This window comes from Lissotriton vulgaris, chromosome 5, assembly GCF_964263255.1.
Source record: "Lissotriton vulgaris chromosome 5, aLisVul1.2, whole genome shotgun sequence".
Taxonomy (NCBI): Eukaryota; Metazoa; Chordata; class Amphibia; order Caudata; family Salamandridae; genus Lissotriton; species Lissotriton vulgaris.
In genome coordinates, this window is record NC_141693.1 from 1,129,264,578 (window position 1) to 1,129,284,986 (window position 20,409).

At 49.5% G+C, this 20,409-nt stretch overlaps 1 protein-coding gene across 1 annotated transcript in view; it reads left to right on the forward strand.

Moving 5' to 3' along the window:
* The window catches only part of HABP2 (hyaluronan binding protein 2), a 335,748-nt gene that overhangs the window by 298,377 nt on the left and 16,962 nt on the right, over positions 1-20,409 (forward strand). Inside the window, exon 13 of the mRNA XM_086922842.1 lies at positions 16,652-16,794. Within this exon, the coding sequence (XP_086778968.1) occupies positions 16,652-16,794 (143 nt within the window). The remainder of the gene's footprint in view (positions 1-16,651; positions 16,795-20,409) is intronic.

Here is a 20,409-nt window from a genome sequence, read left to right on the forward strand (position 1 = left end):
TACAAATGTTTCGAATACAGGTCCACTCTTTGCTCAATCCCTTTATTCTGCTCATGATGTGTGATTGTACAACTATATCCACAAGCATACACCCAACACTGTGCAGGTTGACACACTACAGTCACCAGGCCTTGCAGCTTAAGCTTTGACAGTGTATCCTTAGTCATGCCAATAAAGCATTTTTACATTGCAGCAAAGATGTGGTCGTTGTTGTTGTTGTTGTTTCTGCACTGTTTGCAGGAGTCTGGCTGGAATTACTGCTAGCATCTCCACCTGTGCATGCAATACTAACAGCACTGTGGAGATATCGATGAAGCTGGCTGACACTCTGTCCGATCTACACACACTCTAGCCTATCTTCTGTTCTGTCCTTTTTCTGTTTTGCACATATACCAGCCTTCAAAGCCTGTGTTCCATGCAGCATCTCTTCTCCCTTGTTTATATTCTTCTCCCAAATCCTGTGATGCACCATTGCAACTCGAAGCCTGACTCCTCTGTCCTTCATCCTTTGGCCACGATACCTTCATCCCTTGTCTTTTCTAACTGTGCTAAATTTCGCCTCTGGCCCCAGAGCAGCATGTAGCTGCTGCTCTCTATCCTGTCCTTGTCCTAGAGAATAGAGAGACAGAGATAGTGAGAGGACAGAGCAGGACAGAAAGCTGCAGATGGTTTTGACCTTCTCAGGAGGGCAGCTGGGGCCGTGATCTAGTGTCCTGTGTTATCTTTCGGAGCACTGCATGCATCTTGCAAAAATGGTGCCCATTTTTGTGAGAGGTGCAATGGTAGATTGCTAATGCTATCATGGCACTTCTCTTCTTCCCTAGGGCTCCTCTCACTAGTACACCTCCCCTCTGAGCCATGCTTTTTTGCTGTTGCTCACGCTCGTGTTCCTCCTTTATCAGAGTCAAGGGGTGCTTAGCCTTGTCAATGATTACCCTGAACCGTGTGTGAGAAAGCTGATTATAATTTGGGGCATTTGCGAGATTCCACAAGCAATAATGTCACTATTCTGTGTCAGGTCCAGTTAGGTTACTTTAGTTTAACCCTCAGTCCTGGGTAGCTGTGGCACAGGGATGTGAGGCTTAAACTCAAAGGAAAAGGTCTAAAGTATTTATCGGTACCAAAACAGTCAATAAATTAAAAATAAAACACAATCAAAAATCTCACTCCAATTTATAAAAATAGTGTACATTTCAATGATCAAATAGGCTCTAAAACAAAAAAAACCCAATCAGGGAAACTAAAGATATGATATTTAAGTGTTTTAGAGTTTCCTAGCTCCAAAAAGCGCAAAGTGCCCTCTGCAGGTATCTGGTCACATTAGACTGGGTCAAGTTAAGCCCGACCATGATGGAGCACAGCTCGGCTACAGGACAAGGTTGATCCTGGTGAAAAGTTTACCTTCTGACTTGGGGCCTGATTATGAGTTTGACAGTCTGTTGGAACGCTAAACCGACTGTGGCAGTGCAGTAATTGCCGCACTCGTGGTCCAACCACTGTATTATGACTTTGTCGATCAGACCCCAATAGGAACGCTGCTATCGTCAGGGATCCATGATTCATGGCGGTCTTGCAGCAGTCTGAGGCCACAATATGCTAGTGGTACAGCTGCTGCACTTCCAAGCAGATTATGAGTTTCCTCACTGCCTTCCTTTTCATGGTGGTGAGCTTGCCATGAAAAGGGTGGTGGTGAGGAAACTAAAGGTGACCCTACAGGGCCTCCTGATGCCTTGGTGCTTTTGCGGCTGCAAGCATGGAGGCACATGGTGATCTCCCCTGTATTTCTGCACCCCCATTTCCTGCACGCCATGGACTTTAAAGTCCATGCCATGCTGGAACGTTCTGTGGTGGCCCCACGACACTGCCTTTCTAAGGCTCTCCTATGGAAACTTGTAGTCCGGCGGGCGGGCGGCGGTGGAGTTTGGCGGAATTTTTTCATCGGCCGGGCAGACTGCTGAGTGACTCTAACTGAGAACTTGACAGGAGCAGGGTGCTATTTAGCACCGGTCCTGGTGAAATCGTCTACAATGAGACTAAGAAGCTTTTCTGGGAGCAGAGCTACTTTCATCGGGGCAAACTAGCATGTTGAAGTCCAGCAATGCAATGAAAGAGGCTACAGTTCAGCATCAGTCCTGTACTAGCCTCTGGTTCTTTTAGGAAAAAGTTCATAACGTTTTTAAGAATCGATTTTTGCAATATTGAGGGAGAGAGAGTGCACGTTATTACCAGTCAGGGATCTAGTACCTTTTGGGCAACACTTGGCGAAATTGGACTCAATCTCCCATAAGCCACCTGCAGGGTCCAGGGCAAATCTAGTTAGAACTGGCTAGCTAGGCTCTTCTTTATTGTTGGTTTTTGCAGCAGCATTTCCTGAAGCTTAATAGAAGGTTAGCCAGATAGCCCTTGGATTCCACTCTTATGTCCTGTGTTCAAGTGAGAGTAGATGCAGCTCTTGGTGTTTCTTTACACAGGTAAAACAGTAGGCTCAGTCCCTCTTCTGAGTACCAGCCCTTTGGTTCAGAAGTTGAAATCATTATTCTGTTTTACACAGAACCAGCAGTGCTCTGAGGAAGGTAGCCAGGGATGCCACTTAAATGCGTGGCACTAGCTTGTGGGTTGAGCGGGCTCCTTAACTAATGAGGAAGAAATTTCCAAGTGCAACCCTACTCACATTTTCATTATTTCCTGGGGATTTGGCACTAAATAGCACCACAATGTGCTGTTCTGCCAAAATTCAACTTGGCAGAATCTTTCCTCCATTGGTCAGAGCCCTGGTCACACCTCCGAGGTTTATGTAGAGAAATGAAGACCTCCCCCTTGCAAAACCAGTCCTGGGACATGTCCACCCTAACCCCTTTGGGATTGGTGCCACTCTGGCTACTTAGACAGTGACAGGGGCAGGCCTAGGTATGAGTTACATCTGCCTGTGACCGGAGCTGCCCCTCTGAAGTTTTTACAGTTGGTGGCCACATCAACCCAGGCCATCCTGTCAAGGGGAGCTCACGGCTCCCCCACCCAATGTCCTTTTGCTTTCTTTCCTGGGAGCAATTCACAACTCCCAGCTGGCTGCCATGTGACAGTGGGGATTATCTGAGAAAAGGCAACTAGAGGCTTGCAGCAGGAAAATGACAACTTTTTAAAAGTGGATTTTTCAAAATAGTAATTTAAAACCCAAATTTACCATCAACTTTGATTTAAAAAGTCCTATAAACGTGACTCCTTGAAATGGGTCTAGCTATTCACAAACCGAAGTTATACATTATAAGGTGTTCTAATGTGACCCCGTGCTTTTCTATGGGAAAGCCATCTTTACCACAGTGGAAAAATTACTTTAGGGATTTTTCACTTCCCACATGTAAAACGTAAGAAGACATGTCTAAATGTTTAAATACCATGCACCCTGCGCTGTGGGCACTTAGGTTCTACCTTAAGGTGACTTACCAGTATTAACAAAGAAGGTTTAGGCCTGGCACAAGGTGTAATTTGCCCTGTCTAATTGACAGTTTTAAAATGGCCATGCTGGACTGCTGGGCCAGGCATAGAGTCATGCATTCACTTTGTGACTGTAGTAATTGCACAATCAGTACTTCAGTCCAGTTTTGGCATTTAACTTTCCGACCCTGGGATCACACAAAACGATACACTAGGGACATGTAGGTAAGTTGAATTTGCCAATTAGATATTAGCCAAATGCACATATACTTTAGGTGTCAGAGCACATTCACTGGGTGCTGGATGTCAATGCCTCAGTGATCAGAGTCAGTAAACCAGCACTAAATGTGGCAGAAAGTGGGGATAAAGGATGTGTGATCCCGAAGGGCTTTTCCTCATAGTGTGCTGTGGGTATGAGCCTGGCATGGGAGGTAGCCGCCTGGGTCTGTTTCCTGCTTGTGTTCATATACCACAGACCTGGTAACCCCAGAGCACCACTGATAGAGTACTACATTATCAGACGTTCATCTAATTATAGCAAGGAAGCAGGGTGCAGGGAATGGGAGAGGGGCATTATAGTGTGCTAAGTTTGAAGGGCCGCTGATATGCCATCTTAAAAAAAAGCAGTTTTTTCAAAATCCCTCTCTAGTTTAGTTACATAAGTGTGCACTACCCTGGCCCACACACAGTGCTTCTGCATCATACACTCTGGTTCTATCCAAACACACTGCTCTCAAAACAGTTCCAACCCTACCGTTCCTTGCACTGTCCCCAAACACTGCTTTATGAATAACTTTGCCTCAACATCCTGCCCTTGGCTCCTACATGCAGCTTTTGCCCCTTCATCTAATCATTCGCTCGCCAATTTATCCAGCCATCCATCCACTCATTTATCCCTTCATTCATGCACTCACTCACACATCCATGTGCTCCCACATTAATTTAATTCCTCTATTCATTAACTTATTCTCGTGAGCCCCACTCACCCAGTCACACACAAAGGCACGCCAAATCAAAGAGGAAGCACTTTCACTTATTAAAAAAGGCAGCCACATTTGCTGTGCCGAACCTCAAAACTTATATGTTTTGATTTTACTGCTTTTCCCTGTCGCTTCTTCCACCTTCCGCAGGGTTGGCTTCCGAAATGTATTTTCGAGTTTCTCATGTTTAATGCATTCTTTTTCTGGACAATATCAGGGGCGGCTCTAGGCTCATGGCGGCCCTGGGCAGGGAGCGTAGGTAGGGGACCCCGGAAGAGAGGGTCTGGGCAGGGCAGAGCCCCCCGGAGCTCAGGAACCAGGAGGAACGCAGGCATGGAGGCCAGTGAAGAGGGGGGGACCGGGATCAGGGTAATTGGAAGTAGAACAAGCCGGAGGCAGCCAAATCCCTGCCAGGGGCCGCCACGCAAATATGTATCCATCCTCAGAGGATTATTATATTAAGGATATCTATTGGCGTGGAGGCCCCTGGGATTTGGTGGCCCTGTGCAGGTGCACAGCTTGCACATGCCTAAGGCCGCCCCTGACAATATTGTTGAACTGTTAAAATACATATTATTTTTATCTGGTTGACGCTCTGCTCTTCAGAGCGTTTTTCCGGTCAAAGCCGAAATGTATCGGATAAGAAAACTAGCACACGCCCTTCCTACAGTGCTTACTTTGTGCAGGGGGTTGCACCAGCATTCATTTTTGAGGACGGGACGTTTTTCTTGTCAAATAAAAAAAAAACGGCAGAAATAGGAGGAGAAAGAGACAGAGGAGAAAACAGCGACAGTGGAAGAAAGTGGGGATGAAAAAGAACCTGTAAGATTGTTCTAAAGGGGTCTCCAACCTTTCCACTTACAAGAGCTACTTATGCTGAATGAAAATCCTCCCGAGCTACTAATAATATTAGTTTTAAACACATCTGAAAAGAGTATATTAGTGGTCTCCCTATGCACGGTTACCAGCCACGATCTACTCAGTGTAGTATTGCCAGCAGTAATACAATTTGGAATGCCCCTACCAGGGCAAAACATAACAGCCACAGATGTAATGCCCCCTGGCACCAAAGTAATAATATTAGTTATGTTATGTTATGTTATGTTATGTTATTTAATTATTTCTATAGCGCGCGGCTACTCAAAAAGAGTGTCCCGGCGCTTTAGCGGAGAAAGAGACAATGCTGCAACATAAAAAACATAACATCAGAAAAAACTAACGGAAGAGTGGAGCAAATATTCAAGGAGGAGCAAATATTCAAGGAGGACAGGCTACTGAGTAAACAGCCAAGTTTTAAGGCCTTTCCTAAAAGCCAGTAGGCTGGTGGCTCCCCGCAGGGTCAGAGGTAAAGAGTTCCACAGCTGAGAAGCCAGCAGTCCAAAAGAGCGGCCCCCGAGGCGCGCTTTCTTGACCCGGGGGACAACAGCAAGGTGCAGGGCTTCCGACCTCAGAGACCTGGTCGGGTGGTAAAAGACCAGTCTCTTTTGGAGGTACTTGGCTCCCTCCTTATGGAGAGCTTTGTAGGTCAAGGTCAGCGCCTTGAAGGCAATCCTCTTGCGGATAGGAAGCCAGTGTAGAGTTGCCAGCAAGCCAGAGGTCCTGGAGCGCCTACTGAGGCCAAAGATTGCCCTTGCAGCGGCATTCTGTACCACTTGAAGCCGCTGCAACAAGTACTCTGGAAGGCCCAGGTAGAGAGCGTTGGAATAATCCAACCTGGACCCAATCAGAGCCTGGACAGTAAGCGTCCTGTGTTCCACGGATAACAGAGAAAGAAACCTCCGCAGCATCCTGAGGATGCCAAAGCAAACGCCCGACACCCCCAAGATCTGGGATTTCAAGGTGAGCCTGTTATCCATCTTCACCCCCAGATTCTTAGCAACCTGAGAGGAGCAGGACGGAGGGAACATATCCCGTGGCCACCAGGTCTGCCAGTCCGGTTCTGTGTCGCACCCAAAGAACAGAACTTCGGACTTGTCGGAGTTGCACTTAAGGCTGTTTAGATGGAACCAGTGGAAAACAGCCCCAAGGCAATCCCGAATGCTCTCCCCTTCAAAGTCGCCTCCTCTCTTACAAGAGAAGAGGAGCTGGGTGTCATCCGCATAGGATACGATCTGGGCACCATGCGACTCCACCAGTGCCGCCAAGGGGGTCATAATGATGTTAAAGAGGGTCGGGCTCAAGATAGAGCCCTGAGGGACCCCGACTCCCAGAGGCGGCATCACGGCGGAATCCGGTGGGGCCCAGATCGACTGCCGGCGGCCGGCAAGAAAAGAAGAAAACCAGTCGAACACCGTCCCCCGTATGCCTATCTCAAAAAGTCTGTCGAGAAGACCATGATGGGGAACGGTGTCGAACGCCGCCGACAGATCTAACATCACCAGCATGACTTTGCCCCCAGAGTCCAGAACCCCTTTAATGGTTTCCGAAACCTCCAGGAGCGCAGTCTCAGTACTAAGATGGGGACGAAAGCCCGATTGGGTGGCGTGCAGGATCTCATTAGATTCAAGAAAGTTGGAAAGCACGCCCTGGACGTGTTTTTCCAGAATCTTCGTGAGGGCCGGCAGCAGGGAGATTGGCCTATAATTAACCGGGGCCTTCGGATCTAAACCAGGCTTTTTAAGCAATGGAATCACCATTGCCTGCTTCCAGGCCTGCGGGACCACACCAAGCCTCAGCGAAAGATTTAAGAGCGGATTAGCCAACGGGTTAATCACCTCCGCAACTTTCGCCAGAAATTTTGCGGGGCAAGGGTCGAGGGGAGAACCCGATTTTAAGTTGCCCATGAGAGCCAGGGAGACCGGAGCAGAGATAGAAGGAAACACGCTCAACGTCGCCCCTGGCCCGACCTGTGGCGGTGTGGAGGTGTCAGGTTCAGTCTGGCCCGCATACACTGGTGCCAAGAATGACTCCTGAATGCGTTGGATCTTACTCGTAAAAAAGTCCGCAAGGTCCGAGGCCCAGGTACCAGATGGCTTTTGGTCCGAGGTGTTAGACCAAGGTGAGGTGAATTCTCTCACAATGGAGAAAATCTCCTTGCAGGAGTTGGAAGCCGCATCAATTCTCCTGGCTAGGTAGGCTTTTTTTCCATACGGATGTCCCGGTGATAGGCCTTAACCACCGTTTTGTAGGTCAACTTGGCACCAGAGTCATATTGTGCCCGCCAGGCTCTTTCGGCTACCTTGCACTGCTGCCGCGTAGCCGACAGTGCAGCGGTAAACCAAGGCGCAGAGACCCGTTTCGGTGTTGGGCGAGATGTTACTTCCGGGGCGAGATCGTTAAGCCTATCCAGTAGCCAGTCATGCATGGTCTGCAGATCCCTGTCCAGGTCACCTGAGAGAGGGCATGGATGGGCTTCAGCTGCCTGAGCCAGCATCTCCGGGGTGACACGATGGAAAGCCCTATAGACACGACCCTGTTGATGTGCCGGGATAGGCACAGATTTAACTATGCCCTTGATCACAAATTTTGCAAGAAAGTGGTCCGACCATAAGACAGGGGTGATCTCTATCCCCTCAAGAGGGACAGACGAAAAGACCTGGTCGAGGGTATGCCCCTTATCATGTGTGGGCTCCTGAAAATAGGGGAAGAGCCCCAGCGGGGTCAGCGCCTCCGACAGTTTGGCGGCCGCCGGATTGGATGAATCATCCATCCGGAAGTTGAAATCGCCAGCCACGATGAAATGTTCGGCTTTCAGGGCCAGCTCCACCAGCACCATATCCATATTAGTAATAGGTCTATCATTTTATATCTCATATTTATCATTCAGATACCAGATTTAAATAGATTTTGGAAATTATGGGTTTTGAAAATACCTACATTTTCATATCAAATACACACTTTTCAATTTTGGTATACATATATTGCCAACTCGCATGGTGCCACTATGTGTCACATGATTTAGGCTCCATTCACACAGTCCCCCAGGGAGGACTTAAGATTACACTGTTAGGAAAACGAGCTAAAGGCGACTGTAACCAGTGGATTTCCAGCTTGTTTTTGGAGGCAGTAACCCGCTGGTGTGCTTTTGTGAAAACACCCCAGAACATCGGGGACAGCCTCGATGACAGTATCTCCATAAAGGATTTGACAGTATTTCTAAAACAACTTGCTCAGAAACAATATTTGTGCAACTTGAGCTACTTTTTATTGTACATATTCAAAATGTTGAGAATGTATGAATTATAAGAGGTGCCCATAAGATATAGGTGGTTTATTTTAGAGACCTTTTTTAAATTTTCATGTATAGGTGATGTTTGTTTATGGAAGCATTTGATTGTTCTGGATTTTTTCTTTGCTTCATACACTGTGAACACATTTCATGTAAATAATTAAAATAAATATATTTTTCACTGTAGGAAACAGTAATTATTTCTGGAAAAGCCCAGATAGTTTAAGTTCTTTATTCAAGTACATTCTGATTGATTAACAATAGATCCTGGACATTGATAGAAGACACAAAAGGGTAATTGTTTTGGATTTGACACATAACTTACAGACCTGCAAACTCACATGGTGCCATCGTGTGTCACACGGTTTCAGCTCCCTTCACACGTCCCCCAGGTAGGAGCTGAAATCACGCGGTGGTAGAGAAAACTAGCTGAAAACCACTGTAAACAGTGTATTTCCAGCTCATTTTTGGAGGCAGTAACCAGCCAATGTCCATAAAAGGTGTGAAAACCCCCAGAACATCGGGGACAGCCTTGATGACCATTTGTTTTTATTTTCATTTAAAGGGGAGTGGGTAGGGGACTTGGCGAGGGTCAGCGTGCCTCTGCACTCTCAGCACCATGCCCTGCCCCCTCCAAGGCTCTGCCTCCTCACACAGTGAAAATATGTTGTAAGCTGGCAGGTATGACATTAATTCAATCAAACTAAAGCTTCTAATTTAGTAGGCTGGACAACACAGGAGAGCTACTCACAGGTAGCTGGAGAGCTACCAGTAGCTCACGAGCTACTCGTTGGAGAAGCCTGTTCTAAAGAGACAGACAGGACATGAGGGTGGTGGAAGGACAAGGCTAGAGGTGGAATCACCGTTTAGGGAATCTTGGTGATCACCATTCGTCAAGGAGGGGCGTGGCTTGGATGCCGAGGAGGTAGGCTGCGTGACCCCGGAGCTCCGCGCCCGATCCCAGATATCATCCTGATTATCCACGCGAATTCCAGTGAAATTTGGAAAATCCGTGATTTAAAGGCATTGCGGAGGCAGCGGCGTTCAGAGTGGACGACCTGGAGCTGTTCCTCGTCCTGAAAATCGACCTCGAGTAAAGGTATCGGGTGTGATAGCCATCGATCTAAGATGGCGGTCTGCGGCCTGGACGATTGTCGCAGTCGGCGGAGGTGGTTTGAGGCCTGATTCTCCTGCTGATCCAATACTAGCGGTGATTACCGGACCGGAGGGCCTCCCCTGACCCTGTCAGCAGGCACAGGTGGCCATTCCTCGCCCTGGTGGCGAGTTACGGGGACACAAGAACGCAAGCAAATTCTCTGAGGAGGCCCCAAAATGGCGGCGGCTTTGTGACGACGACCCTGACTCTCCGCGAGTAGACTGGCACCTCGAGACCCCGTTGTGGCAAAGGACTTCCGGGAACTGGCCCCACTGGTGCGGTCAGAGTAGCGCTCAGTGCCCTACAGGTGTCTTAGATCCCTGATCTTATCACCCGTGGAGCTATCCGATGGCGAGGTCCTGTAGTGTGGAGACAGCGAGGAGAACAAAGGGGTCCTGGGAGCCAGTGCCTACTGCAGCCAAGATGGTGAAACCAAAAGGGAAGCGGGACGGAGCCGCTGAATCGGAAACGATGGATGGAGCGGATCGAGACCACTCTGCTCTACAGCGCATGCAAGACCGTATACTAGAGGCCATCACGACCACGAAAGACGCCCTGCAGCAGGACATCGCCCAGGTGGCGACGGGGCTAGGTCTCCTGAAAGCGGACCATGACAAGCTTAAAGACAGAGTTAAGAATATGGAGATATCTATTCAGGAATTGGCCCCGGACCACGCAGCGGTGAAAGCACAGATGGCGGATGCTTTGGACAGGCTGAGGGTGTTGGAGAGGAGGGCCGAGGATGCGAAGAATAGGAGTAGGCGCAACAATGTTCGCCTCGTGGGCCTTCCGGAAAACATTGAGGGCGATGACATGGTGGGCTACCTCGATAATTGGCTACGGACCGAAGTCACGCCAGAGGGACTATCTCCTTTCTTTTCCCTGGAGCGGGCCCACAGGGTTCCAGCCCGACCTCCGGCCCCGGGCCTGCCGCCTCGCCCGGTGGTGATTAAGCTACTTCACTACAAGGATCGTGACGGGCTACTACAGAGGGCGAGGGAGGCAGGACCCTTTCAAGTTGACAATAACAGAGTCACCCTGTTCCCGGACTACACTTTTGAGACCCAAAGACTCAGGGCAAATTTCCTGTCGCTCAAGCGTGAGCTCCGTGGGGAGGGTATAAAATACTCCCTTCTCTTTCCAGCGAAGCTGAGAGTAGTGGTGGATGACAAGTCGCTTTTCTTTACCACCTCGGCGGACGCTTGGGCCTGGTGGGACACGTACAAGGCTGGTACGGACGGAGCTAGGGCCAGGGTGGAGGAGGCTAGAGAGAAGCAGCCGATCAGGAAGTCACAACGTATTCGCAAGAATCGGCGGAGAACTGGGAAACCATCGGTGTCACAGACGGAGACAGCGAGGAAGGCAGCCCTACAGGCGGAGGTGGACCTCTCTGGCACGGCAAGAAGCCAGTCCAGGAAGGGAACGGACTCGGAGGAGCAGGGCACGGGATCGGAGACGGAACTTTCGGAATTCGGAGGAGCCAAGGGCCCCATCGTCACGCCTCAAACATCTGGGGAGATAGTCGAGGCATGAAACGCTAGACTTGAGGAGCGACCTGTTGGTCAGACACTGGGGCGCCGTGCCCGTGTGCGCAGTTTACCACTATATGGGACTTCGTGAGTTTTCATGGGGGGATCATGGGGCGGGATATGCGGGACTGATTTGCTTTGACGAACTCCTTCGGCAGCGGTCCACGCCCTACTGGCCCTTACGGTCATCGTAGTGGAGACTGCGAGTATTAGTGCCTTTCTTTGAGGGGATATTTAGTTGTAACAGTTTGGATGGGTTCACTTCCAATTGTGGGGGGGGGCCTGTCCTGGGGGGTGGGAACCGAGAGCAGTTGGGGATGCTCAGGTTGGTTTTGGGGGGATGTGGGGTTCATCGGTTTGGAGTGGGAGGGGGGGGCAGCATTATGTTGGCAAGAGCGCATGGTCGATGGCTGTTATTGTTCTGTCTGCGGGTGCAGGGGGGTATGGCTAATACGGGGGCTTTGAAATGTGTGACCTGGAATGTGCGGGGTCTCCATACCATGGTGCGTAGACACAAGGTCCATGCGTATCTGAAACATAGGGGTGTGCATATAGCTTTTCTTCAAGAGACGCACCTCACCAAGCAGGAGGGAATAGCGCTACAGAGGAGGTGGAGGGGGCAGCTATTTAACACAATGTATTCGGCCTTTGCGAGGGGGGCATTGATTTGGATACGGGCAGGGGTCCCCTTCCAGGTCACTAAAAAAGTAGTCGATCCAGAGGGTAGATTTGTGGCTGTGGAGGGAAGACTTAGGGGCCGGATAGTGTCTCTCTGTAGTGTATATGCTCCGAATGTAGATTTGCCCGCTTTCCTGACAGCGCTTTCGGGCAAACTGGCGAGCTATTTGGCAGGGCCGATGGTCATGGGAGGAGATTTCAATTCGGTGGTGGATACTGATTTGGATAGATCCCATCCCCCATTGCACACCTCCCCAGTACACAGGGTAGCGAAACGTCGACTAGATTGGCAGGAGAGTTGGGACCTGGGGGACGCCTGGAGGGCACTACACCCTACCACGAGGGATTACTCCTTTCATTCTACTTTACATGACCTGCATGTTAGGCTGGATGTGTTTCTGTGCTCTTCGCATGTGCTCTCGTCAGTGGGGAGCGCGGAATATTTGGCCCGCACGTTGTCAGACCACAACCCTCTGTTGTTGTCCCTAAACTGGATGGTGGAAATCAACTGTGTCCCAACATGGTGGCTGCAACCTGATACATTGGATGATTTGCTTTTTAGGGAGGCCTTGGGGGAGCGAGTGACACGTTATTTTGAGGAGAATAGTGGCTCCACCTCCACTAGGGCTGTGGAGTGGGATGCATTTAAGGTGGTGGTCAGGGGTCACTGTATCGGGAGCGCTGCAGGTGCTCGTAAGACTTTGTTGGATGATCTTGAAAGAGCGGAGCGGCGGTTAAGGGAGAAGGAGAGAGAGCGCCCGAATCATCCTGAGCTCCAGGAGGGGGTTAGTGGCGCCAGAGAAGCGATGGCGGTGGAGCTAGAGCGGTTGCGTAGCTTCGATCACAAGGTATATCTGACGAGAGCGCATGCGGAGGGCGATAAGGCAGGGTCGATGCTGGCGTGGCTTGCCAAACCGATCAGGCGGGGTGCTCCAATCATGGCGGTTCAGGAAGAGGGGGGCGGGCTTTGCCACACCCAAGCCGGGATCCTGGATAGGTTTAGAGCATATTAGGAGGGTTTATATGAGAGCGGGCTGACGGGCGGGGCGGAAGGATTGGAAACCTTTCTTGGGGGGTTGCAGCTGCCACAGCTAGAGAAATCGGAAGCAGAGGAGCTGGGTCGGCCTATAACGATCGGAGAGATAGGGAGTGCGGTGAAACAGATGGCCAGGAATAAAACCCCAGGGCTTGACGGTCTGCCGATAGAGTTCTATAGCAAATACATGGAGTGCCTGGCCCCACAACTGCAATTGGTCTACAACGAGGCGCAATTGCGAGGTAGACTCGCGCGGTCATTGTGCGAGGCCCTTATGATCCTGCTGTTAAAACCTGGTAGAGCGAGTGAGGCCCTCTCATCTTACCGTCCATTATCTATGCTTACGACGGATTACAAGATACTGAGCAAAATCCTGGCGAATAGATTGTTGACTCACATGACAGGCTTGATTCATAAAGATCAGTGCGGCTTCATCCCAACGCGAAATACCACCCACAACATTCGCAGGCTGACTAGGCTGTTGGGGGCTAGGTTACCGGAGGGGACTACTCCATTCGTGCTCTCCATAGATATCGAGAAAGCCTTCGATAGTCTTGAATGGGAGTATCTGTATGAAGTGATGAGGCGTTTCGGACTAGGGGAGGGCTATATTAACTGGACCAAAGTCACGGCTAGGGTTAGAGTGGGTTCACTGATCTCGAATTAATATCCGGTACGACGCGGCACTAGGCAGGGGTGCTCCCTTTCCCCCCTTTTGTTCGCGTTGGCAATGGAGCCTTTTGCAGCGGAGGCCAGGTTAGGCCGCTACTACAAGGGGTTGGTCTACAGGGCCAGGCCGCATGTCATCTCGTTGTATGCGGACGACTTGCTGATGTTTTTGGCCGATGCGGACGAGGAGTTGCTGGGAGCGAGACGTTTGCTAGAATTATTCGAGCGGATGTCGGGACTGAAGGTGAATTGGCCCAAATCTTGTCTGTACCCGCAGAGACGGGGAGAGCCATGCCCCCTCACGGCGCAGGAACTCCGATGGGAGCCTCACTGCCTGCACTACCTCGGCGTTTATGTGTACCACATCCCGGCAGATATGCTGGATGGTAATATCACTCGTTGTATTAATGCCTTGAAAGGGTGTATGGATTTCTGGGCTACTCTCCCACTCTCGCTGGCAGGTCGGGTGTCCTTGCTTAAGATGGTGGCACTACCTAGGCTACTGTATTATTTTAGAACTCACCCGATATGGGTGCCAGGCTCAGTCTTTCAGCGCCTGAGATCGCTGGTCATAGCGTTTCTGTGGGGCACGGGTCGGCGGCGAATAGCACTGGATACCCTCTTGCGACCCAAAGATGAGGGAGGCATGGCGGTGCCTGATTTCGAATGCTATTACCTGGCGGCTCAACTGCAGACTTTCACACAGGAGGTCGCGAGGGTGTACCGAGGCCCGGAGCATTCTAGAGATGAGGGCACTCCACGGCATGTGCTTGCGTATATCACGCTGCATCAGAAGTTATTGCTTAGAGATCTAACAGTGGAAGAGCAGACGTTCCGACTTTGCTGGAACCGGGCGCGCAAACGAGCGGGAATCCGCCGCATGTATGCTCCGGAGATCCCGTTGGGAATGGTCACAGCCCTGCCTCATGGTGGCGACTGGTCGAGACTGCTAGGTTGGGAAGAGGCTGGGGTTCAGATGCTGGGCGATTTGTATGAAGACGGTGCATTGCTTCCGTTTCAAGAGCTTCAGGAGCGGTTCGACCTTCCACGAGGCGATTATTTATTGCATGCGGCGATAACGGGCGCCATGCAAGACCACTGGGGAGAGGGATTGCAGGAACCTGCGACCTCCATGGCGTGCCAATATGCGATGATGGCAGCCGGAACCTTTAAGGCGGTAACCTGTCTGTATTTCAGAATGTTGCGGGAGGCCTTGCAGCCGCTCACAGCTCTAAAAGCTAAGTGGGAACTGGACCTCCAAATGGAGATTCCTAACTCCACTTGGGGTCAATTATTGCGGAGGGCGCGGAAGAGCACGAGGAACGCTAGATTCCAACTCATACATTTTTTATATTATTCATCGAGCATACCTCACACCAGGGAAACTACGGCAGTACTTTGGAGCGGCCTGTCCTAGGTGCAACACACTGGGGGCGGATCTGGGACATATGCTGTGGGATTGCCCTACCTTGGGGGAATACTGGCAGGAGGTTGGGAGAGCTTTAAACAACGCCACGGATAGGGAGATACAGTACACTAAAGCAGTGGGGGTGCTGCACTGGTTTCCACACACATCCAAAAATAAGACAACCAGCAGATTCATAGATATGGGTCTGATATTGGCGAAGAGGGAAATAACCAGGAATTGGAAATCGAAAGTGGGGCCCACATACAAGTGCTGGTATGGTGAATGTCTGAGGTGGGCAGCCTGTGAAAGCACTTTACGATACCAGATGGCTAGGAGGACCGATGATGAGAAAGCCATGGAGAGGGCAACAGCATGGGAAATGATGGTGCAGGCGCTCCGGGATGATAATGATGAGGAGGAGGGAGAGGATATGGACTCTGAAGCGGCCGACCCCATTAGCGCACCAGGACCACACCTTTAGCGAATGTTTAACTCCTCCTTGCACACACCAGACCTTCTACTATAGCGCTGCCACGGGGGGGGGTGTTCGGGAGTTTGGGAGTTGGGGGGGGTGGTTGATAGGGGGTGGGGGAGGGGCAAAAATGTAAAAGCAGTCCGCGTCTTCCTGTGTTTATGGCCACGGACATTGGACAATGAAGCAGGAAATGGACTCACTATATTTGTTGCTCAGTCTTCTACCTGGAGACGTGAATAACATGTTGGGGGGGGGCGAAATGCTTATGTGCCTTACTGCTATGGTGATTTTGCTATTTATCAATGTGTTGTCTGTGCAATTATTTTGGTACTGCAATAAAAACGATGTTACAAAAAAAATCACCATTCGTCAAGACTGATGAGAAAAACTTTGGGCACCTGCACTTATGCTTTTTTTTATTTTTATTATGAGTTGTTCCTATATTTCTTTAGCAGAGACTGCAGCTTGCCAATTCCGGCGCCGGTGACTGGTGCATGTGTATTTCAAAGACAATGTTCTGCAGCTGAAGTTCGAGACGCTTGGACTCCTAGGGGCATATTTACAATAACTTGCGCATCCCTGCAAATCAGCAGGGATGCGCCAGTTATTGTGCGCCACAGCTCCGCCATCATGGATGCGCCGCATCAGCGCACCATGGGGCAAAAACGGCACAGATGCGTGACGCATCGGTGCCGTAAAAGTGACGCATTGCTGGAGTTGCGTTGCAAGCGCGACGCAGCTCCAGCAATGCTCTGGGGGCCCTATCTAGTTAATGCTGCGTCAATCCTTACGCCTGCTTCAAGCAGGCGCAGGGTTTTGACTCAGCATGGGCCTAAAAGTGACTGAGTGAAATCTTGTAGTTTTCAGTCAGCCACTTTTAAGAGGCGTTCCTGCGCCGGAACGCCCCCCCAGCGCAGGAACGCCTACATGTGGCGCAGGGCTTTACAACGTGACGCATCTTCCAGATGCGTCACGTTGTAAGTACCCCCGCACCATGGAGCAGGATTTGCGCCGCTGCTGCGTCACAAAAGTGATGCAACTGTGGTGTAAATGAGGCGCAAGGGGCTTGTAAATCTGCCCCAAAGTGATTAATCTCTCAATTATGATTTCATTTCCACAGAGACTGACCCTGCCCAGCTGATGGACGCCACTGTGCAGATCATCTCGGAGGAGCGGTGCTCGCAGCCCCAGTCCTATGGGAAGCACATTGGTACTTCCATGCTCTGTGCTGGGATCCTGGAAGGAGGCGTCGACGCATGCCAGGTTTGTGTAGATTTATTTCCAGTAGCAAAACCATGAAAGGCAACAGATCGGTAAAATAAATCGTTAAAAAAAGAGGATTGGTCCTTTCATCATTGTGTCTATGGGAAACATTAAACTGTGTCCTATGTCTCATACGCAGGTGTGGCTTAGATGTGGGTGACAGGCTGCATGATTTACTCACAAAATGGACGAGTGAATGATTGTCTGCCTAATTGGCTGAGTTGGGGGAAGATTTACAAGCCCCTTGCGCCACTTTTGTGTCACTTTTAGCATTGGAAAAGTGGCACAAAAGTGGCGCAAGGGGCTTGTAAATCTGCCCCTTGGTGATCATGTGGATAACTGGTTAACCCCTCCCTTGCTGATGACGGAACCGCTCCGTCATCAGCTACAGTTGAGCTGTGCTGATGACGGAGCGGTTCCGTCATGGCCCGGCCGCCACGCCTGCACGGCGCTGATTTCGCGCCTGCGCGGCAGTCTTAATGAGCGGGGCGGGTCATGACGGAACCGCTCCGTCACCAGCACAGCTCAACTGTAGCTGGTGACGGAGCGGTTCTGTCACCAGCATGCGGCGGCCGCGCGGCCGCCCCGCCCCTTTAGCGCTGCGGCGGAATAGCCACCGCAGCGAAAGGGTTAAGTGAGTGCTACATGGATGACTAGGTGGTTAAGCAAGTTGGAGCGATTGAGTGACTACGTGGAGGTGTGAGAAACCCGACTATATGAATGATTTACTGATTTATGATTTTGTGAGTGAATAACGTGTGATAGAGTGTAAGAGTTGATGAATGGCTAAGCAACTGAATACATACATATATCTGCAAGTAAGCAGATAGATGTTCTAACACCCAAATCTATTATTGTGGTAAATTGCTAATGGTTACTTCCACTAGACAAAGGTGCCACAAACCATTGCTAGCAATGCGTGTTCATGCAACACATTTTGAAATATTCAAATACCTCTACAAATCTCGTCAAAATGTTCATCCAATCCAATTAATATCATGTAAGTAGTAAAGTCAATTTCTTTTCCAACAATTAATCTTAATTTCTTAATTACAGTATCCCAAATAAAGTCTGGCGGCTGCAATTATCAACTTTTTAGCATTTTCTCTGTCCCTCTCCAGTGCTCATCCAATGTGCGCATGTCAATTCACCTTTTTACATGCTGTCCATTAGCCTGTTTGAAAAATTGAGTAACACTGCAACAAATGCAACAAAAGCAATAAGCAAAGTGGACTGACAAAAAAGTCCAAAACTAAGGCTGACCAGAAACAGTCTATCTTGCATGGTCTTCTCCCGCTCTGAACAGAACTGAGAAACCTTGGGCCTCATGAGGCCCTTGTGCCTTCCGGAACGTCTCTTTTTGTGACTTTCCATGGTGCAGGAGCCTGTTCCATATTTACGAGGCAGCACTAAGCCACTTTTTTTGGCTTAATGCTGCCTTGTAAATATCAGTCCCCTAAATGCAGTTTTAAGCGTTAAAGGTATGTTATGTTATGGGTTATTTATACAGGGCACGTTCACCAGAAGGTTTCTTGGCGCTAGTATAGGAGCTGTCATCTGGTCGACTGATTAGCTACTATATGCCTGAGAGAAGAGCTAGGTTTTCAGCATTCTTCTAAAACTCATGTACTTGTCTACCAGCCGAATTGCAGTAGGCAATGACTTCAAGACCCGAGGACCCTGAACTGAGAAGCGGAGCCCTCCTAGTCTCTTCCGTTTGAACCTCCGGATCTTGATAAGAATTATTTGAGAAGACCTAAAGCTACGTTTCGGAAAATATTTTTGGATTTTGGTGATTATGAACTTGGGACATTTCTTATGGAGGGCTTTGTGTATAATGCAGCATGTTTTTGTTTTTAAAAATCGTTTTTATTTTAATCTTCACAGATGACACAGCCAAGTGCCTACAACCCTGAGGCCGGCGGCTCATAATTTCAACCATATTACTACGTTGAACACAGCTTTTTATCGCCGACATCCCGGGGGACCGGCAGCAAATCACAAGTCATTACATAGGAAATGAATGGCATGTGCAAACTGAGAAGTCTAAAAGCATATATTGCAATAACGTCGTTACAACTTTATAGAACGTGTAACCCCACCCCAACCCCCCCTGCCATGTCAACAAGTCTACCACAACGGCAGCATGCTTCTGCTCATGAACCTACAATCACCTTCACGAACAAATACATTTCCAAAGACAGAGGACCACAGATCAGTCGATCTCAGGAGGGTTACATTGAGCTAGAGTGTCACCAGTCTGCGAATATATTGTGACATGAGCAGTAAGGACAACAGTTGTTCAAGTGGTATGAGCGACACAGAGATCAGTGCCCCCCTCTTCTAGCCACAAAACAAATGGCGCCCATATATCCAATGGTCGGGATCTGCAGGGCATCAAGTCCCAGTAGGCCGATAACTGATCTTTACAATATGTCACAGTGTTTAACCACTCCGCTATTGTTGGCGGATGTGACTTTTTCCAGTGTATTGCTACCTGTCGTTTGGCAAGTAGAAGCAGCATGGAGGTCAGTTTACGGGAGCCCTTAGGAACCTCTAGTACAAAGCCCAGTAATGCTACAAGGGGAGTAGGCTGCAGTGCGATATTTACAATATTCCCAATGTGTCTAAAGACTTCAGACCAAAACCGCGCTACGGGGTTGGATAACCATGCCAAATGGGTAAACGTTGCATCCCGTTCCCCACATCTCCAGCATCTTCCTTCATTTTGTAAGCCCATCCGGTGTAGCTGAATCGGTGTGCGATAGACTCTGTGCAAATAATTAAAATGTATCAGTCGTAATCTATAATTCGGCGACAGCTGTTCTAGTTGGGAACAACGACAGCTGTTCTAGTTGGGAACAACAAAACTGCCACTGTTTGTCTGTAAAGATTATTTCAGCCTCCCTTTCCCATTCTATTTTTTATGTGTTTAGAACAACAGGGGATGATTCCTGCGTTACGCTATAAATTCTCGTTATTAATTTACGCGGAGATTCATTGACCAAAATATTCTCCAAGGCTGGTAGTGTGGGCGGAACTTTCGGGAATTCAGTATATCTCGCCCGACATGCTGAGTTGATAATAAAGCAACATGTCAGAAGCTGTAGGTGGATTAGGTACACACATCTGTTGAAGAGATAGAAATTCATCTCCTGGGAACAAGTCGCGCCATACCAGCAATCCTCGCGCCCGCTCTGTAATGGCCTTGTCTTTAAGCGGGCCAATCAGCGGGTTGCCCCCTAGTGGCATAGAGGGAGCATATAGTTCCCTGTGTCCGGCCCTATTCGCTATGTTCCTCCATGCCCACCTCATTGTCTCTATCGTATTTATGTCTGTATGAGAGCGCTTGTATGGGTGATAGACTGCTACATTAAGAGGGGAAGGAGCGGCCATATCCAATTCAATCGCCACATGAGGCTGATATGGGGTAGGATGTTGCCAAAAGTGTAGAAACTGGGCTTGCGCACTGTTAGAATAAAGTTTGAAATCAGGAGCACCTAGACCTCCCTGGCTTAATGGTAAGGTTAAGAGTTTCCAAGATACTTGGGGTTGCTTCCCTGCCAATACCAGGTCCAGAATCCCTGTTCGCAGCCGCTTGAAGAAGTGAGTGTT